Source organism: Anthonomus grandis, chromosome 4 (assembly GCF_022605725.1).
Source record: "Anthonomus grandis grandis chromosome 4, icAntGran1.3, whole genome shotgun sequence".
In the NCBI taxonomy this organism is placed as follows: Eukaryota; Metazoa; Arthropoda; class Insecta; order Coleoptera; family Curculionidae; genus Anthonomus; species Anthonomus grandis.
The window spans coordinates 31022313-31045456 of NC_065549.1; the positions used below are offsets into that span (position 1 = coordinate 31022313).

General features: G+C 31.3%; 1 protein-coding gene across 1 annotated transcript in view; it reads right to left on the reverse strand.

Moving 5' to 3' along the window:
- Positions 1-213: 213 nt before the first annotated feature.
- Positions 214-23144, reverse strand: part of LOC126735477 (ATP-dependent RNA helicase DDX24) — a 45537-nt gene continuing 22606 nt past the window's right edge. The window contains exons 7-9 of the mRNA XM_050439478.1: positions 15044-15273; positions 11564-11735; positions 214-601 (exon numbers count right to left, since the gene is read on the reverse strand). Coding sequence (XP_050295435.1) covers positions 247-601; positions 11564-11735; positions 15044-15273 — 757 coding nt within the window. The 3' untranslated portion in view covers positions 214-246. The remainder of the gene's footprint in view (positions 602-11563; positions 11736-15043; positions 15274-23144) is intronic.

Sequence of the window (23144 nt, forward strand, 5' to 3'; positions counted from 1 at the left end):
TGTAACATCTGGCCTGTTAGGAACTTTATATGTGTAGGTGTAGTGATCCATTCGCCCATCTGTATATGACATCACTTATCCTCTTAGTTATTTAAAGCCGAATTGGAGTTCTAATAGAAATAGAAACGCAGTTCTCTGTCTAATGTTGATATCACAAAAACAATAAATCAAAAACCTTAAGTAAAGCTGGGAATAGGACATGGAAACAAACAATTCCAATAAAACACATTTTATTCATAAAACCTATCAATGCTTTCTCTTAAAAGATCTCTTGCTTTTAAAATTCTGCTTATTTTTATTTAATTTGATAATAACATTCCTGTCTTTTTTAACAACATCTTTATTTTTAGGCTTAAATAGTGCCACCTGTTTTCGCTTTAGTTTTTTATTATTCTCCATCGCACTCTTCATAACATCGACAGCTTTTAGATCCTTGCTAACCGCCTGAAATACGGTCTCTCCAGCATTTTCTAACAAGGGAAATTTGCCACTAAATCCAGTGGGAAAAACTGGCGTTGCTAAAAGTGTTGAAAGGCGCTTCCTTGTTGCCTCGGCTCGTTTTCTTGCAGCGGCTGTTTCGTCTCCGTCGTATTTTTTTGTCCTAAAGTGTATATAGTCAAGGAAAATTTATTATATATCTCTTATACCATTTACTAATTTAGTTAACACATAAAACATTACTAAGCATAATGCTCAGGGTTCTTTTTGGTATAGACACGTCTTTTAAATGAAATAATAAAAGTGTTTAAATCAATTTGTTAACAAATAAAAAATATTGACGAAAAAAATTGTTGTCGTCTTGACATATTTACAAACTGATTTATCGATCCCTATTGAAGCACATAATGCGTAAAATGCATGCATTTTAATAAATTATTTGTAATTTTATTCGGAAATTGTGAAATTTTCAATAATTTTATTTCAAGGTAAGAACATAATCCAGTGTTTTAAATGAAACATTTTATCATAATAAATGTTCTTTGTTACATTTAAAATTTGTATTCAATATAATTTCTGGCTTCTTGTCTAAGAAATTATTATTATTATTGTCTGGGAATTAAATTTTTTATATGAAATACCTTATTTACCGCTCGCCATGGTTCCGCAGCAGGAAGATATTAAAACTAATTAAAGGGCTGAAAGATGCTAATATTATTAACGAAACACGTGTCGAATTGTCAATAATGTGGCATCCATAACTAATACATTTTGGTCCCTTGTTATAGGAATAACTAGAGTCCATAAAATATGACAATATACCAATAATGTGAAATACACACAACCCACTTTAAACCAAAAAAATCAAAAAAAAGGAGCGCCCATATTTCCCTGATTAGGTTTACTTGACCATGAATACATGCATTCCGCTCTTTCACAAGGAAAAAGATAAAGTCGTTATAAATAAAAATATAATAGTTATAATAAATAATAATATAATAGTTATACCTGTCCGCTTTATTCATCACAGTACCCCTGGAAATATGCTGGCGTTTCTCAACAAGCCAGTGTCGTCTCACTTGGGAAAGCGTGGAGGGTGTAAAGTGAGCATAATTTGTGTTTACTTACTTTTTTCTTCTAATTTTGGTGTGTTTTAATTTAAAGACTGTTATACATATTTTAACGTGTAAAAAGTAAGAAAAATGTAGTGGGTTTTTAAAATATCTTACACTGAAAATAAATAAAAGAGTAAACTGTGTTTAAATTTATTATTTATACCATATTTTAGGTTCTAAAAGTGGCGATTGTCCTGACGACATGAATCAGAAAAATTTCATAAAATAGGTGGAAACCAATTACTTCCGAATTTGCCGCCAAATTCGGTCTTAGTTTTATACAACGTATTATGCACTAATGTACTAGTAAAAAAACAATTATGCCAGGAAGTAATAAACAACTTATGATTGATTGGCTTCAGGAGTATAACTTAGAACATTACGAAGAAGTGTCAAGAACAGAACTTTGAAAAAATTCTTCAAAATAAAAGATTTTATCCAATAAAGTGCCAAATTGACGAACTAATGGAAAGTCACGGACATTTAACTTTGCGGTTGCCTCCGTACCACCCAGAATTGAACCACACTGAAAAAATCTGGGCCACTGTGAAAAACTTTGTCGATAGAAATTCTGCTTTTAAGTTGGCAGGTGTAAAAGCTTTAACGAGGAAAAAATTTGCAGAAGTACCCGCCGATGAGTGGAGGAGCATATCGACAAAATTGAAGAAAAATATATAAAATATTATAATTTTTTTCATGAAACTTTATATTCCTTAAAATTTTCTGTAAATACAAGTTCATTAGATGAAGATCTGGAAACGAGTTCCGACGAATCAATGATCAGCAATTTGGACATTTCATCAGATAGTGACTAATTTAATAATATATATCAAAAGTGACATGTGGCGTTCCACAAGGAACAGTATTGGGATCACTCCTTTTTATACTATATACGAACAGTCTTTTACATTTATCCATCATAGGAAAAATTATAAGTTATGCAGACGATACCGTAATACTCTACAATATTGAAAAACTTGGAACAGTCTAAAAACTGAAGCAGAAAAGGACTTTTTGAAAATAACTAAATGGTTTGAGGCAAACAAATTATCACTTAATTTTGATAAAACAAAATACATAAATTTCACTTTATAAGAAAAAAACCTACCAAAATTAGTTCCTTTACAAGTAAATCGACCAATAATTATTCCAGAAATAAGCACCATGAAATTTTTAGGTATTCATATTGATCAGCATCTAAAATGGAATACACAAATAAACAAACTTACGAGAAAGATTAGAGGATTAGTTTCGAAATTTAAGTATCTCTAAACAGTACCTAGGCATTAACCATTTTAAAACGTCGAGGAAACTAAAATAATGGACATGGACGACAGTTATATTCATTTACTCTTTTAATGAACGTAAAAAAGAATAAAATTCAAATAAAAGTCCTCTAGCACATCCCTAGACCACCAGAAAAAAGGAAAATGAACATGCCAAAAAGCAAAAAAGCTATTGGTCAAAGACATTTTAAATATATCGCACCAAAACTCTTCAATATACTACCTAAAACCTTACTAAGATAATATGAAACATAAGTGTTTTAGAAATGATTAAAAATTGGACAAAAATTGGACAAAACACAAAAAGATCAATATTCCATAATTTGGTGAATAACTGTTGAAATGTATTTTATGTATTATCTCCATCGGAGTTATTATAGTTTAAAAAAAATATTTATTGTATAAGTGTTATTAGTAAAGAGTCAAAAGAATGTCAAGGACTGGACAAAAAGCTTTCAGATGTGCCTACAATATTGAAAAGTGTCCTATTCCCTAATGTGACTGCTTTAACGAATGTGACTTTTACTACCGAAATGTGACTTGTCAAGAATTTCACAAACAAGTTGCAAATTAGTGCAGCTTATGTAAGTACCCGTTTTATTACCCTTTTATGTTGATGTAATTTATAGATATCTTTATATTGGCAAATAAACGTATATTTATTATATTTTGTGGGATTTTATACTTATCCCTTATCTTGATTTTATATTTCGAGTTTTATTTTTAATATAAACAATTATTGCGTTTGTTTAATATCTTTAATAGCTAAAGAAAGAAAAGAAATACAGTAAACTCTCGTTTATTGCAACGTCCCCGAATCTGATCTCTTTCGGGGATTGCAACTCAAGAGGAGCATTCCTCTGCCGACAGCGCATCTGTCGCACTTGATTGGTCGACGCACAGCACTCACTCTAACTAACGAAAGCTAATCCGTATTAATTAAAAAAAAATAAAGCTATAAGATGACATGCCTATTTGATATATTTCTGTATTGTTAAAAATATATTTGAATTTGCACGTGATAATTCAAAAGATCTGCATTAATTTACACAATGTAAATCTTGGTTTAGATCAAACAATTAAAGGGGTTAGAATCATAAGGGTTTAAGTGACAGTTTAAAAAAATATTAGTTAGACCCATGTTTGCATAGTTAAATGTAGTGTTTATTTGGTGGCAAAGAGATCCAAGTGATTCTCAAACATTTGGCGCCATCTATTATCCGACCAAAAAATGTACTAAATTTTATTATGTTAATTCTTAGAGTCAAAGGGATCTAAGCGCACTTGGATCTGTTTGCCGCTAATTTTTTTTTGTAAAGTTTTGTAACATAGATTCAATATTATTGACACGTGTATACCGGCTATTGTGTTTTTTTAAATATTTTGTGCATTTTAATATGAGTAAACGGAACATAAATATTTCGGGTAAGTGATTGTATTTTATAAATCATTCTAAATAAAAAATAACGGTTTTTCGTTTAAAGAACATTTATTTTTTTCTTTTTTGATTTTTTTTTGATCTAACCTATAATTTTTCTTGCAATAGCAAAAGACGCTTTGAGTTCAAATTTAAGCGATATGGAATCAGATCCTTATGCAACGGATGAAAATAGTGATTATTACCCTAGTAGCAGTAGCTCCTCAACTGATGAAGAACAACTTATAGAACCAGAATTATTTGATAATAATGCAAGCACAAGTGGTGATGTAACAAGAATTCATGGTAAGTACATAATACATTGTCTACAACAACAATCTTGGTATACATGCATACTTCTTTTGTTTTTTTTCTATAATAAAGCATATTATTTTGTTTAATAACTATTTACTATTAAAGTTCACTCAAGAGGGTTCTTTCAATATGTAACTTTCTTATCTAGATTTCTGGTGGGGATTGCTACAATTATAGAGATTTTAATAGTGAATTATATGAAACTAGTGTCAAAAAGTTTTACAAAAATGTCTTTTACTTGCAGTTTCTCCAAAACGAGCTAAAAAAGGAGCAAGAAATGTTGATGAATGGAAGAGAAATAAAATAAAACGTTTAAGAAAGCAGGGAAAAGAATATGAGACAGTAAGATGCAAAAAATCGCGGAAAAAAAATTAAAACCATATGACCATAGTTGCAGATATGACTGTAATAAAATTTCAGATGAACAAAGACTAACTCTATTCACTAAATTCTATGACATGCCGAGCTATGATGCACAAACACAGTATTTAGCATCATGTATTGATAAAAATGAAACAAAAAGAAAAAATAGTGGAGCTACTTCTAACAAAAATTTTTCTGTCGTCGTTAAACTGTTAGGCTTTCGGGTGTGCAAGGAGTTTTTTTTTTTAAGTTTGACATCTCAAACAAGAGGTACCGAACTGTCTGCTTAAAGAAGGATACTCACGGTTTTATAGAACTTGATAAGCGAGGTCGTCACACGCCAGCGACAAAAATTGATGAAATTTAACGTGAAAATGTATTAAAACACATACAAACCTTTCCGCGTTACAAAAGTCATTATTCCAGATCCCAAAATGCTAATACCCGTTACTTGCCTGAAGGCTTGAATGTTTCCAAAATGTACACCCTATATACCGTGGTGTGCTCAATTAGATAAAGAGTAAAGTAACCTGTAAAACAGTCCTATTATAGGCACATATTTTGTACTGAATTAAACTTGAAGTTTCACAAACCCCATTCGGATACATGCCATACATGTGACCGTTTAACCAATTTAATAAAAAACGGGACGGAGTCCCAGAAACAATATAAAATAGAATACGACTTACATCTTAAAAAAATTGAAAGTGTCAAAACTCAAAAAAAACTTGATATTGAGTATGGGATGCAAAGTTTAGGAAAAACTCGAGTGGTTTGCTTTGATTTGCAAAAAACCTTACCCACGCCAGTAGTTACCACGAGCAAGGTGTACTATTTACGACAGTTATGGACGTACAATTTTTGCGTCCATGATATGGTTAGTGGAATATCACAGATGAATAGCTCAGAGAGGTTTACAGGAGATAGATTTCTGCTTACTTAAGGTGAGTTTTGCAAAATAATATAATAAAAGTAGGTCATTGGCTATTATCCTATTATCCAAAAATATTGCAAAATTCGTTATGTATCTGGTGCAATCTACCTGCCTAGAAAAAATTGATCACAGATTTTTTGAAATTGGGCATTCAAACATGGATTGCGATCGCTCATTTGGCCGTATTGAGAAAGTTAAAAGAACTTTTGTATCCGTTTTTGATCCACAAGACAGGGCCAAAATTATTCAAAAAAAATCTAATAAATTCACTGTGTACGAAATGCAAGAAACTGATTTTGTTTCATTTGAATATTTTAATAGTCTAATGATTGACCCAAAAAAAGACACTGAAAAAAAACCGATAAAGTGGCGTGAGATAGTGTGGTTACAATTCAAAAAAGAAAACTTTTTTTGTTTTTTCTACAGTAATGTAAGAACTTCTTACATTCCTATGAATCAAAGCGAGAACTGCTCAATGCTTAAAACCGGAAGACCATCTTGGTCGCTAAATGACAAAGTATTTAAGAGGCTATATCCCACTCCATTGCAGATTCCGTACCTAAAATGGGAAAATTTAAAGCAACTTCTACCTTTTATCCCACCCATTTATCATGATTTTTATTTAAATATGTCACATGAGATCAAAGGAAAGAAAAGCTCTAAGAAAAAAAGTCAGAAGACGGTTCTGGTTGACGATGAAGAAAATACAGAATTGGATGAAGACAACGACAGTATCGTGTCAGATTGCGATGGTTAGACATATTTTAGATAGTTTTTGCTGTAAATTTCGATAATTTGTTGTATAATAAAGCGTAAGTTTTTATAAAAATAGACTTGTAGCTTTTTTCCTGACTAAAATTTTCCAAAGTGCTCGGAACCATAAGGATCCAAGTGACATAAAACCAGTGAACTTTAGATTTTTTTTAATCTCTAGTATACGGTATTTAAAATAATTACATAAACCACATTCTTTTACACAAAAACCATTTCAAATGCATTTAAATGAAATTTACAATAATCAATTAACCTTAATTATCTCAAGACAGTGGCAGACGCACTTAGACCCTTATGATTCTAACCCCTTCAATTCAAACTCGCGCCACTCCCACTTCAGTGTTTGATTAATTGGAGTAGGCTATACTCCATCTTGGTGGGAATGAAGCAAGTAAGGAGCAGTTGCAATAAACAGAAGTGTCGCGTTGAATTTGGCGAGAGTTGTAATAAATGGGAGTTGCAATAAAAGAGAGTTTACTGTAGATATTTTAAAACATATTTTAAAAATTTAATTTAATTCTAAACATTTTTATTACAAGAGTTCAACAGATTTTTAAAAAATATTTCTTAAAAGATATATTACACGTTCAGCGCCAAGACCATATCTTTTTTATTTTTCCTTTTGTATACTTTTTTATATGTGTATCTTTTTCGATACACTGACCTACGAAAAAGTTTTATTAAAATTCTTCATGTACAGGCTGCGTGTATCACCGAGTGTTTAGCTGAATAAAGTCAACTGTGTTCAAAAGACTAAGTTAATTTATAACTGAAAATGCTGGACTAGTAGTGATGATTCTGTTAAAGATCCAAACTTTCTTCTTAGCAGTGCTGAGTATGAAGACTCGTCAAGCGAAAGTGATAGTGATGATGAAATTGTCAGGTCGAATTGTCAATCGTCCTATCGAAGTAAGGCGAAAAGCAGCTTCTACAGATGAAGTTCCGCAACACGAAGTTACCGATTTGGATATGCCGAGCACTTCAGCCAATACTACTGAATCCCAGTAGTTAAAAGAAAAACTAGCCAATATTAAATGGGAAATGCCTACCCATGAAGATCCACCCCATATTGGATACACCGCACCTTTTACTGGAATGAAAGATATTTTTGCTGGAATCTTGGCACAAGGAAATCCAATCGACTTTTTAAACTTGTTTTTGAGTAGTGATATTATAGCTCTCCTAGTGGACCAAACGATTTATTCGCCACTCAGCATTTAATTAGTGTAGACACTCCTGGGCAGTCACGATCCCATTCGTGGACTTCAGTAACTAAAAATGAAATTCTCAGATTTTTAGCCCTTATTGGGTGGACGGGACTAGTGAAACTCCCAGAGATAAGAGATTATTGGAGAGTACATAAACTTTATATGATATTCCATTAGCACGCACCGTAATACCCAGGAATGATTTTGAATTAATCTTGAAGTGTATACATTATTCCGACAACACAACGGCTGTTACTAATGACAGACTATATAAAATCAAAGAAGTCCTCGATAAATTTATTAAAAATTACTAAAAATCTTTTACACCCGGTGAGAAGATATGTGTGGATGAATCACTCATACCTTGGCGGGGAAGGCTTAGATTCCGCCAATATACAGATCGTGTTTTCGTTCGTTACTTATAGGAAACCGCATAGAGGCGAAATTTTGCAACGTCGCGCGTGTACGAGTGCCTGAAGCAGAGCACCGCCCCAGCGGGCCCGAGGACGGGACTAGTAACATCTGACTTTCGTGGCAGCTGCGTCGTTTGGCAACAAAATGTCCCAAAATATTACGAGAAAATCCAGGCATTTTTAAAATATTTATTCTAATGCGGGTTTTACAGACATGACAATGTGTAAAACCCGCATAGAATTGTAATCTTAAAATGTTTAATATATGTGTTTTGCATAATGAAAATTAAAGCGTTATTCTAATAAAAAATAAAATATCAACTCTCATAAAAATATAATAAAAAATCACAAATAAAACTCTAATAAACAAACTCAACAACATATCATTTTTTAAATAAAAGGCTCAAATAAACCGCCTTCTTTCGCTAAACAAAAACTTAACCTATCGTAAAAGCTATTTCGCACCTCCAAAAGAGTTTGAGGTAAAATGAAATTGGCAGTATTGGCACCTTCGACAATTTTATTTCGCAACTCCTCTAAATTTCTTAGCCTACTAAATTCATGCTTGTAAATGGCCTGCTTAAGGTACCCCACAGATAAAAGTCATTCGGAGACAAATCTGGAGATCTAGGAGGCCATTTAATATCGCCAGTCCCACTAATAAGACGACCAGGAAAAGTATTTGTTAAAAATTCTTTTACCCTAGGCGCGTTATGAGCAGGACAGCCCTCTTGCTGAAAATAAACCGATCCCAGGTCTACATCAGGTAGGATTTGAATGGCAGGAAGAACTTGGTTTTTTAGCAACTCAAGGTACTTTTGGGCCTTTAAAGTGCCATCAATAAAAAATGGCCCTATAACATTGTCGCCCAAAATACCTGCCATTCAATTTCTGTGCTCGTTTTCCTGAGACCAATAACGAACAATGGAAGGATTGTGTTTGCCATGTAATGGAAAAGAAGATTCTTCAGAAAACAAAATATTTTTTTAAAAATATTCGTTTTCATTTGCCTTTTCCATCATGGTTTCACAAAATTCCATTCTTCGCCACTGGCCTTCAGGAAATATTTCCTGAGTTTTTGAATACTTGAAACATTTGCACCCATATTTTTTCCAGATACGAGCAACAGTTTTATTGCTCATTCCCAGTTCCTCTCCAACACTTCTAGTGGACCGTGTCGAATCAAGTTATAGGGTACTGAAAACCATTTCTTCCCGCCGTTCTATATCCTGAACCACTTCAATAGGTGGTTCTTGGCGTTTTGTGTGGCATTTTTTACAATCTTGAAGACAAAAAGATGTCTCAAAATTTGTAACCACATTTAAAACCGTTTTTGCACAAGGAATCGGTCTATTCTCAAATGTCACTGAAAACAAATCTCTACATTGTACTGCCGAATTGCCTCCATAAAACCATTTATTGGTTGAACTCTTTCGGAAGGAGTATAAACAGCCATAGTGAAAAAAATACGAAAATAATGCTCAAAAATTACTAATGCAACGTGCAGTAACACAGCAAAGTGAGGTCTGCTGACTCCCGGTACAAAAAATTAAAACGAAAAATTCCGCCGCCTGCAAGCCGCAACCAAGCGGTGTTGCCATTATTTTGGGTAATACGTAGCTCACGATAACACGATCTGTATACTGAACAAAGCAGCAAAGTATCGTATAAAAGTTTATAAGCTCTGCACTGAGAGAGGCTATACTTGGAATTTCTCAGTTTATTGTGGTAAATCAAAAGACCCACCAACTGAGGTTCCTGAAAAAACCATAATGAATTTAACAGATGGTCTTTTAGATGAAGGTCGAACTTTGTTTACCGATAACTACTACACAAGCATTCCTCTGGCTTATCGTTTGAGACGCAGAAAGACTCATCTAGTAGGTACATTGAGAGCCAACAGGAAATACTTACCAAAAGATGTTATAGGGGCTAGAATAAAAAGAGGCGAGGAGATGGCTGCTAAGCAAACTGGCTATGGTACTAGTGCCCTAAAATGGCGCGATAAAAGGGATGTCAGAATGTTATTAACGAAAACATCAGCTCTTAAAAGTTTCTACCTCCAAAGCTAGAAAGCGCACTCCAATAATAAAGCCAAATGTTATTACGGAATATAAAGCAGGCAAGTCGTCGATCGACCTTAGCGACCAGATGGCGACATACCGATCTGCTTTACGAAGTTGTACTAAGTGGTACCGTAAACTTTTTTTTGAAATTTTATGGGGAACAAGTTTGGTAAACGCCCATTTTCTGTATAACGAAGTCACAGCCCATGAGAAAATGGGCATGAAACAATTCGGAGAGGAAGTAATAAGTAGATTGCTTGAGAGAGCTGACACTCCTACAGATTTGCTTGGTACATCGAGAAATGCACAAGCCAAGCACTACTTGGTCAAAAATGAAGTTAGTGGAAAAAATGTTCGTAGGTCGTGTCAAATGTTACAACAAATATGGTAGAAGAGGAAAAGAAATTAATGGAAAAATCGTTAGAGCAGCCCAAGTTTGTATCAAGTGTTCCGTATGCCAAGATGTTATCTGTCGTTCTTGTTTTAATTCCACACATTAGACTTTTTTAGTTAAATGCGTTATTTTGATATTATGTAGATAATAAAGTCGTTTTCAGTAGCAAATTCGAACTTTACCTACCCTTAGAAATGTTCTTTTATGTTAGATATATATAACTTGTTTTTTGTTGAAAATAATTTGTGATGTAGTTTTATTCATTATTAGCCCATCCTTGTCCCCAACCCAAATATACCAAGAAATCCTTGTAGACCAAGACTTACCTTCTGCCATGTAAATTATATTAAATACGTGTGCGGAAACGATACACAGCACTTAGAACGAAATAGTATTTGTGTATCTTTTTCGATACACACAGTTTTAACAAAGTATATCGTAAACGATACACATGGCGCTCAACGTGTTAAATGATGATTAGATTAATGAATATCCAATAATGTTTGCATCATAATGGGTATAAAAAAATATATATTTTTTTAGTATTGTAAATGTTATTTTGTGGATCTAAAGTAACATATGTATGTATGCAAAGCTTATATCCACATACACATAAATAAAGCAATGAAAAGTATAAATTTATTTAAATGTATTTAAACCCCATTTATTTGATAATACTTTAACACAATACACACCCCAATACTGATTGTGTCGTCATAAACTATCTGCTACACTTAACGATAGCCAGCTGAGATGCGCGAGGCCTGACGTCACCGGCATATTCTCTGATTTTATGGACTCTATTATAAAGTATATAAGTTTAAAGTAAAAAAAGGATACATTTCGTCTACAATAATATCCATTTCTTTGGCCGCTTTTTGTAACCACCCTTCTTCTGAATTTGCTTTTTTTACTTGGAGTTGCAGTTTGTCTAATTCTCTGGCTAAATTAACTCGTTCTTTAACAGCGTTCAAAAATTTTTCTTGTACTGGGAAAATCGGCAAATCCTCTCCTAAAATGGTTTCATAAATTATCAGGTGTTGTTTAGATTTGACACAAATATAGGAGAATAGTGCTTGTTACGAAATATGAGAAAAGTTATTATTATATATGCAGAATTACTAAACTTTACTAAAAATATGATTAATCTATTACTTGATCATTACATGAAGTAATTATCCACATGAATCGATGTAATGATCAGTAGATCAGTAATGATGGGTAATTTAATAATTATTTGGTTATTTAGAAAATATGCATAATTTATCATTCAGTATTCAAGAGCACCTATTTGTAGTTAATAGTTAAAAATTCGCAGTAAAGTAGAAGATTGATAGGAAAAGCACTCGAAGCGGCAAGTGGCTTACGGTACCGTTACTATCACGAGTACGTAGCAATAAAAAAAGTTACAGATTCCACGATATGTGCGTAAAAAATTTGAAATTCATACAGAGCGCAACTGTATGATTTGATATTCATTCAATAGGATAAAGGCGCCAGGTTCTTTTGCATAGTTAGGATGCAAGGCTTAATAATTTTTATAATAAGAATTGATAAAACGGATTACTATTAAACCACTCTCCTAACTCGAAATTGGCTGCTTTACGACGATACTTAAAAAATATGTATAACACCATCTTACAGATTTCAGGAAATAATATAGATATCCTCTCCGAAAAATGTCGATTCTTATAAGTCTTATTGACTTATTGTGCTAAAATCTATCCAATAAGCCCAGTTACAAACAATAATCTGATTTAAAACAAAAAATATCTTAAGACACTTAGTAAACGCCAAAAATGACGTACCCATCATGCAGAGTCACAAACTTTATTGGTTCCATCTGGTTGGAACAGTCGGTGTTTTTTGTTACTTGGAATAAAGCGTAATGATGATTGATATAAAGCTGAGTGAAGAAGTAATATAAAAAAAATGCTTTTATCACTAATACTCGTACGAACAAACCAATATTTCTTACAATATTAGGATAAGTCTTATTGACTTATTGTGCAAAAATCTATCCAATAAGCCCAGTTACAACCAATAATCTGATTTAAAAGATTTGGGTATGGCGTTGGATTCGAAACTGCTCTTCAACATTGATATAGAAAACATTGGCTCTAAAAAAGCTCCAAAAATCTCGATTTTATATCTCTAATTCCAAAGTGTTTCAGTAATCAAACATCAGTAACGTTGTTATACAATGCAATTGTTAAACCAACCATACAATATGCGACAGGAGTTTGGCATCCGATGTATCACAAATATATCGACCAAATTGAAAAGGGAAAAATAAAAACTCCAAGTCTCAGTCTAAAAATATCTCTTTATGTATCAATCAGGTTACATGTTTCCTAACCCTCGTTAATAAGTTTAGGGACACCGACACCACAGAAACTAAGTCAGCATTTGCGAACCATCTATTAGCAACGGGTCATAGTTTTTCCGTCCCTGAAAATGTTTCCATTGTTCACGAGTGCCCTAAGGGTAGAAAGTTGAATCTCTTGGAGAAAAAGAAACTCACCAAAGCCAAAAAAGAGTCCAATGTTGACATGCGTTAATGATGTCTTCACCTTTGAGCCAGGACTTATCTTTAATAATCTTATCTAACCTCCTGTTTCTGCTCACGATACGCATATATGCCTTTGACTCTAACATTCATAAGCAGGGCTAGCCGAGTGGTTAACGGTCTGCTGCTTCTGAGATCAACTTTAGAGCGTGGCTTCAAATACTACACTACTCACGTTTTTCCTTTTTATATTTTTTGTTAAATTTTTGTGCCATGTTATTGTTATTTATTATAAAATATGTGGGTATTCTCAGAATTAAATTTTATTTGTCAGTACTTAGCAGGTCATCTAGCTATAGGGTAATTTTAACTAATTTTAAAATTTGATTTTATTTTAGCGTAAGGTTTTATTGTAATGACGTGTGTTTTTCTGTTTATTGTAAGTCTGATAATGCTTTATTAGCGAAACATGTAACTTGATTGACACATAAAAAGATATTTTGAGACTGACACTTAAGAGTTTTTATTTTTTCTCTAGTTACGTAGGTCTCTTTGAGATAATGGACAAGTTCTTTAAAATTGAAAAGGTACAACGGAAGTTTGTAAATATACTCAATTTCCGCAAAAATTCTTTGGAAAAAAATTCCTCAAAAATTTTTCCAAAAAAAATTTTTTCAACTACTGTGATAACTTAAAGTTTTATGGTCTTAAGTCCTTAGAGAGTCGTCGAAACAATTCGGATTTGGATTTAATTTATAAGATCATTAATAATCTAATGGACTCCTCCTACTGTCTGGAACATTTAAATATTAACGGTAATACTTATAGTTTGCGTAATAAATCAACCCTTAGAATATCGCGTTATTCTTTAATTGTCTAACTCTCCTTGCGCCGGTAGTTTTAATAATTTTCAACAAACTAATTTCAACGATGACATATTTTTCACCAGTCTAGAATCATTTAAGGGCCGCTTAAGGAATTCTACCTAATTTTGCAAGAAAATGTATTATATTGTCCTCATTTTCTTATGTTTTTTAAATATTTTTTTTTTAATGATTTTAAAGATAATAATAAATAAGTAAGTGGTTAGGATTATTTCTTGGTACATTTGTTAGGTTTAGTGAAAGTGTAACAATTTGCAAAGCGTTTACTTGTATTTTTAATTTCACTAAGATATTTTGTGCTTTCCTGTTATTGTGCTTAAATAAATATAATTAATAATAATATAATTAATTTAATTTAATAATTAAAAAAAATTGTGCACATAGTGACAGGAAACCATTTATTTTTATTAAAACTACCGTATTCAGCCTCAAAAACGTCGGCTAAGACTAGATACTTTAACCTAAAATTCGTCTTGAAGTTGTTGTTAACAATACAACTGTTCTTTTTAATGATAAAACCACGATATTTCCGCCGGAGATGATTTTTTATTTACTTTTCAATGTCAAGTATCCGAATAAAATATCTGAGTTACATATTATTTGGCACCTTACACATGTATTTTCCTAGACTAATTCGACGTAACTTTGATGAACTGTTGGTGAATACCCAAAGTTTAATCCATTTCGTTTTTTTTTAATTTCTTTTATGATCGTCGAACTTTAGCCAAACAATTATAGTTAGTTTCTCGCTTTACAATATTTAATCTCTAGCGTAAATATTTGATTATATTTATTAATTAACCATCATTCAAAAACGATTCTGATGCTCAGAAAAGTGCTGCTGACAGATGATAAAATTAAAAAGTTTGTGACAAGTTGTGCAGTTAAATATAATTAATTACTTATTTTATTATCTTTTATTCTTACCTTTGCTCAATGTTTTGCACAATTTCAAATAATTACTAAATTCGTTAGGCTCCATCAGCACAACAGTTATCCCCTGTTTTGATGCCCTAGCAGTACGTCCAGACCTATGCACGTAACTTTCGCTTGTTCTAGGTGTCTGGTAATGTAACACATGATCGATTTTTGGTATGTCGAGTCCTCTGGCCGCGACATCTGTCGCTATTAAGATGATATCTTCCACATCCCTAAACCTAAGTAACATCGTTAAATTAAAATAAATATAAATTTTTATTGCAGTAAGAAAGTTAGTGACCCAAAAGTAATTTTTTTTTACATTTTTGTGTTTAGACAGACGTTTGTCAATTTGTTTTAAAGTCTTAAATAAAACTATGCCTGGATTTTGGATAGTCATCATCTGAATTTTGCAGGATATTGAAAAAGCTTACAACACACAAAAATAGGCTAATTATTTTTAGTTTCCTTAGTTTGCAGTGCAGAAAATATCTGATATTATATTACCTTAAAACTTAAATAAATTTATAAATGGGTTAAATTTTTTACTTGTTCATGAAAATTCTTAAAAGTGACATAAAAACCCTTTATAGACTTTAAATTTACACCATTAAACTTAAAAAGCCTATAGAAAGTACAAAAATTCACGGTTTTTAGTTTCAGTTTAAGCAAAATTTTAAGACCATAGATTTTTATCTGTTTTTAAAGCATTTTTTGCTTTACTGGTCACGTACTGGATTTAAAATCAGAAAAAAAAACGATGTATCTTATACATAAATGGGAATGTAGAACTCCATTTAATAATTTACTGGACTGACAGTCGTTTTTTTTCTTTGTTCTTTCTTTGCTTTTTTACATACTTTTATTTACTCATTTTACTTTTCTTTTGTCTTAACTCATTTAATGAACTATTGCCTGATTTGATGTTTAGAACCGTGTGGACATTTGTATATGCTGTTGACTGATGAAATGCTGTGTTGCTGATCCGTGCAATTTATTGGGTGTTCCCGCTTGAAAATGTTCTTTAAGTCAAGATGTTTTTCAAAAGATGTCAGAACTTTTTTTGGTAAAAGATAAATAGTAGACACCTGTGGTTGGAGTTTCGGCCACGCTCCAAAAAGAGATTGTTTTTTAAAATTACTGACCTAAAAATGTACGTGCGCTAATTTTTTTTTGTTTATTCAAATTAACAATTAACTTTTGATGATTTAAGCTCATTATTTTTGAGATACTTTCAATGTTATAATTCATTAGAGGTATATTTTTTATTGCTTATGGAGCTTTAATTCTAGAATTTGGGTTATAATAATCATATACAGGGTGTTTTTTAAAGACGTGCTATAATTTTTTTTTATAATATTTAAGGGGGTGATTCCTGGACCCATCTGTTATGTGTTAAAGGTTTCAAAAAAATCAGTTTTTTAATAATAACTTAAACAATATTGTAAACATTTTTATGAAATTTGGTACATGTATTCTATGCATCAAGAGGCATTTTTTGATGTGCAAAAAAACAGATTTTTTCTTCCAGTGGCCTCCCTACAGGTCTTCTATTAAATATTTTTAGTGAAAAAAATACTACGCCACTGCTTTTTCTTAAAATAAAAATTATTTTTAAAATCGTCAATCACTTTTTAGCAAATTTGATGTCTTCGTTTTTTTTTCGTCCGTCGCATGTTTTTCGCTTAAAAAAAATAAAACTATTTTACTTCCCTAAAAATCTGATGCGGTGTGAAAATGTTTATTCGTTGATTGCAACCAAATTAAGAGATCAGTTTTATTACAAAAAGTATGAAAAGTTAAAAAATTTAAATAATTTAAGAAATACTCATGTTCCTGGAATATAAAAAAAGTTATTGAAATCCCTGGCAGGCGTAAAAATTCCCTTCAAATGTCTGAAATAATATAGAGAATTAATCCATTAACTTGGAAAGCTTTAAGCAAATCCAAAAATATTCCAATTTTCCAAATAAAACAAAAACTTAAAAAGGCAATAGCGTTAAATTAAATAAAAAGATAAAATGAAATAAAAACATTATATTGCAAATACCTGCAAGACATGGAAAAATTTCCTCAAAATCTTGGAATAAAACAAAATTTAATTACAAATGCCTGAGATAATATAAAAATACTCAAAAGATCTGGAAACTGTTAAATTAAAAGCAAAAACTTATCCTAAAACATTAAAATTTAAAGAAAAAATATTTGAAATACTTGGAAGGCGTGATAATTGACCCAACGTCCTGGTATAAAACAAGATTTAATCCAAATGCCTGGAATATCATCAAAAAGCTCAAAAAATCTGGAAAATATTAAAAATTCAAAAAATTCTGAAATTAGAAATTGAAAAAAATATTTTTACAATATTAAAATTTAAAGATAAATTATTTAAAATACTTAGAAGACCTTACCCTACGATGAAATGACCCTACGATCTAAAAATAAAATTATATTTTATTCCAAATGCCTGAAATATTGTAAGAATGTTACGAAAAATCTGAAAAATTCCAAATTTTTTTTTTAATTCAAAATTTCTGGGATTATTGAAAACAAAAATTTATCCTAAAATATTAAAATTAAAAGAAAAATTATTTGGAATACTTGAAACACGTAGAAAATGACCCTGAAATCCAGGAATAAAACAAGATTTGATTCCAAATTCCTGGAATAAATTAAGAATGTTTGGAAAATTTTAAAATTTATTTCTATACTGAAAATAAAAACTTTTTTAAAAAACATTAAAATTAGCAGATCATTTTGAAATAATAATAATTACACGAAATTGTCGAGGATTATTTTGGCTCCAAATGCGTTTATTATTTCTGTTAAAAATGTCACAGTTTGTAAATGTACTTTCATCAGTTCATATTGCATTTATAATAAATTTTAATCATATCTTGCTTTTCTACCATCATGAAAACCATAACTGCTTAAATTATTAATAAAATACCTATCAGTTTATACTAGAATACTGATAAACCATCCAAATATTTAAACATTTGATATTTATGACAGTTTATATATTGGGATTACTCGTTAAAAAGGTAACTTTGCACAGATTTTAAGAATGTGTGATGTTGGGGAAAGGTTCGGGTTAACTCATCGTAAATCGAAGGCGTTTGAGTGGTGTTTACTTGCTTTGTTGATGTCAAAATTACAACTAAATAATACAACACGAATTGATCGAAGTGCGTAAGGAGTGTATGTCTTTGGGGTCCCAAACTGAATTAATGCAGTAAGATAGTCAATATAATGTTGAATTATGTGGCATCCCTGAGAAGAAACAGGAAAACGTCCTCACTCTCCTAAAGGAGTTAGGTTCTTTCATTGGGAGTAACATTCAAGATGACAATATCGTGTCATGTCATAGGGTTACTAGATATGCTAAGGGTACAAATACTTCAACCCAACCCAAAAGCATAGTGGTCAAATTCTCATCCGTAGCTAAAAGAAACGAATTTATTAATGCCGCTATATTGAAAAGAAATCATGGGTTAAAGGCAACAGACTTAGGATTTGAGCATGGCCCAAAAATATTTGTTAACGAACACCTTTCACCTTACTATATAAGCAACTTCACATATAAGCAACTTCACAAGAAAGCTAGGGAATTTTGTAAAAATTCGAACTTCAAATTTTGCTGGGTGAAAGAAATGAAAGTTTTCATCAAGAGGGACGAGAACAGTAAAGCCATTAATATTATTAATGAGCACACTCTGTCTTCCGTGCTACCATAACTATAAACCATATCTTCTTATTTGTACTTTTGTAATTTCTTGTGGCAACTTACATTTTTTTTTTTAATGACTTCGTCTCAGCAATTTTTTATTTACTACCAAAACACCAGAGGCCTTAGGACAAAGACAGTAGACTTTTATCAGTCTACCTGCACCTGTCTATACGACCGTATTTCAATAACCGAGTCTTGGTTAAATCCCAACGTTCTGGACTCGGAGCTGTTTCCTAACAACTATAACGTTTTTAGACTTTACAGGAACGCTAACATTAGTGGCAAAAGTGATGGTGGCGGTGTCTTATTGGCGATTCGTGACGTATACCACACGGAACTTGTCTCTAAGTGGTGTAATTCTAACACAATAATCTAAGAAATATGGGTAAGTATTACTTTAGAGGAGGGCAAAAAATTATTTTTATGCACTGTTTATATTCCACCTTATGCAATAAATAATTTGGCAATAAATAAATAATTATCCAAACTTTTTATCTAAGCTAGAAAATATTATAAGCACTAATATTAATAGTTATTTTTTAATAATGGGTGACTTTAATCTACCTAATTTAATATGGTCACAAAAACCGAATTTTAAGGATTTATTGCCTATCAACGCCACTTATCCTTGCAGCAAAGCATTTTCTGATGCTTTTTACTTCAATAATCTAAAGCAATTTAATCACGTCTCTAATGCTCGTGATAAAATTCTGGATCTTATTATGTCTAATTCTACAAAAGTTATTGTAAATAAAAGTATGGATCCATTTGTGCCTGAAGATAGCCATCACATGTCTTTGGAAATAAATGTTAATTTAATATCGGAGAAAAACATTGTTAGTAATTCATATACCAAGTTAACATTTAATAATGCCAATTACGACACTATCAATGAAATTCTTATTTCTACTCATTGGGACAAATTATTCTCATCTAAAGATGTAAGCATTGCATGTTTTTATACAGTTTTAGATAACAGTGTTATTAACCACATCCCTAGAATTAAAATCAATACGGGACAATACTCCTATGGTTTTCTAAACACACAATCAATCTAATTAAAAATGAATTGAAGGCACATAAAATGTGGAAACTGTACCGAAGACAATCTGACTACGACAACTTTTCAAATTTACGCAAAACAGTAAAGATTAATATACGCAATGATTACAAAGATTATATTTATAAAACATAAATAAACATTGTCAAAAATGTTAAATATTTCTGGTAATTTTTTCACAACAAAAAAAACACTAAAAGCTTTTCAATAAAAATTAAATTTAATGATCAGGAAACTTCGAATTGTGTTGACATTAGTGAACTCTTTTCTAAGTATTTTAGTGGAGTATTTGAACCTTCTGATACACCAACTTTAATTGAGCCTAGTCAATGTCAAGAATGTTTTGTAGTTAACAATATTGATATAAATGATATTAAATCCGCACTTATATCTATAAATCCTAAAAAGGGACCTGGCCCAGACGGATTTCCTTCATTTTTTTCCTCCTGTCCTAGCTTGTGCAAGCCTTTGCATATTTTGTATAATCATTGACATTTTTCCCAATATTTGGAAAACAGCTCAAATTGTGCTAGTATTTAAATTTGGAGAAAAAACTTATGTACGGAATTACAGGCCTATTTTCCTACTTAGTCACTATGGTAAACTTTTTGAATCTTTGCTGTTAAAACAATTATTCTTTTTTGGGACCTTTTATTTGGGACCGATTTTGTTCTCAATCTTTTTAAATGACATCTTGCATATGCAGATGACCTGAAAATTTTTACAACAATTAAGAAGGTATCAGATTTTCGTGCCCTGCAATCTGATCTTGCAAATTTTGAAAGGTACTGTACCTTAAATAAATTATTTATTAATCCGGAAAAATTTCATTCTATACTTTTTAGCAGAAAACCATCTCAGACACAAAACAAATGTAATGTCTATCTCGGGGGCACTATCTTGAAGTATCTAGAGTTTATTAAGGATTTAGGTGTGACGTTGGATTCCAGACTGCTCTTCGACGTTCATATAGAAAAATTGTTCAGAAAGCTCTAAAAAATCTCGGTTTTATATCTCGAACTACAAAGGGTTTTAGTAATCAAACATCATTAATATTATTATATAATGCATTCGTTAAACCTACTATAGAATATGCGACAGTGGCTTGGAATCCGATGTATCACAAATATATTGACCAAATTCAAAGAGTACAACGCAAGTTTGTAAATATAGTAAATTTCCGCTTTAATAGACAAAGACATTTTTTTACTTACTATGATAACTTAAAGTTTTATAGTATGAAGCCCTTAGAGAGTCGTAGAAACAATTTTGATTTAATATTGATTTATAAAATTATTAATAATTTAATAGACTGCCCTTTCTGTCTGGAAAATTTACATATCAATTACTTTTCGTTAATCCTTATACTTTTCGTAACAGATCTCAAGATATTCTTCAAACTATTTGTCTAACTCTCCATTGTTCAGATGCGCCCGTAGTTTTAATAATTTTCAAGAAACTAATTTGAATAATGATATATTTTTCTCCAGTATGGCTTCATTTAAGCGCTACTTAAGAAATTTTTTTTATTTTTAAAACTAAACTCCTCTAAATCCTGTACGCTATTTTTTAATGCTAAATATCAGATTGAAAGAATTAGGCAATTATTTGTTCCACAAATAGATAATATGCCTTTGGCCGCAGTTTCAGAAGTGAAAAATTTGGGTATACTTTTTGATGATTCGCTAACATTTCAAGCACATATTCATAATAAATTAAAAATTGCTTATATAAGATTGAAAAAACTTAATTATTTTAAAAAATGGCTACCATCCAAAATAAAGTATCAATTATGTGACAGTTTAATATTATCACTATTCGACTACGGTAAAGTGGTTTATGGTTCATCTTTGACGATGTAATTAGCACACCAAATACAAAACAGCTGTATGCGTTTTTCTTACAATATTCCATTTAGAGAACATATTAAACCTCATTTAAATAATAAAAATATCCTTAATATAAGTTACCGTAGAAAACTTCATTTTTATACTTTTTTACATAGAACCTTAAAAACTGAACAACCCTCATACCTTGTAGCGTTATTTAATCCATTTTTACATCAGCATCATACAAGATTTGTTAATAAATACAGGGTACCTCAACATCGCACTGCAGCTTTTCAGAAATCTTTTACATTTATAGGAATTAAATTGTGGAATGATTTACCAGATGAAGTAAAAGAATTTTCTTATAAAAGATTCCTAAATTACGCTAAGCAATTTCTTATTAATAAGCAAAAATAAAATAAGATAGGATATCCTGTAAAATTAATATATTTACTGTTAGCTGCCCTTGTTTTATCTCCCGCACGCCTTTCGCTCTTTTTTTCTGCCATTTGCTGTTCCATTGAAAATCTTATTGACTTATTCATATATGGTTTAGTTGATACAGGGTTACCGCGCACAAATGCACATGATTTGTGTATTTTGTGTTATCGGCCACTATGGTCGCGCTGTAGTCCTTTTTGTCCTCAATTTAGCAATATAAACCTAACTTATTTAATAGTATCTCTTATAAACAATAAAGAAGCATATATACCTATGAATAATGACAATAGGAAAAAAAGGACAATATTTATAGTTCTTTGCGAAATTAAATCAAATCAAATTCCTTTTTTTGGCTAATATATACATATGCAAATTATACATAATCAATTTTACAACTATCTATTATATAACCCGAGGACAAAAAGGACTACAGCGCGACCATAGTGGCCGATAACACAAAATACACAAATCATGTGCATTTGTGCGCGATAACCCTGTATCACCTAAACCATATATAAATAAGTCAATAAGATTTTCAATGGAACAGCAAATGGCAGAAAAAAAAGAGCGAAAGGCGTGCGCGAGACAAAATAGGGGCAGCTAACAGTAAATATATTAATTTTACAGGATATCCTATCTTATTTTATTTTTGCGGGAAAATCTGACAAAAGCACAGCACGCATGGTTTGAAAGAAATGTAGGTTATTTTTGCTCATTAATAAGAAATTGCTTAGCGTAATTTAGGAATCTTTTATAAGAAAATTCTTTTACTTCATCTGGTAAATCATTCCACAATTTAATTCCTATAAATGTAAAAGATTTCTGAAAAGCTGCAGTGCGATGTTGAGGTACCCTGTATTTATTAACAAATCTTGTATGATGCTAATGTAAAAATGGATTAAATAACGCTGCAAGGTATGAGGGTTGTTCAGTTTTTAAGGTTCTATGTAAAAAAGTATAAAAATGAATTTTTCTACGGTAACTTATATTAAGTATATTTTTATTATTTAAATGAGGTTTAATATGTTCTCTAAATGGAATATTGTAAGA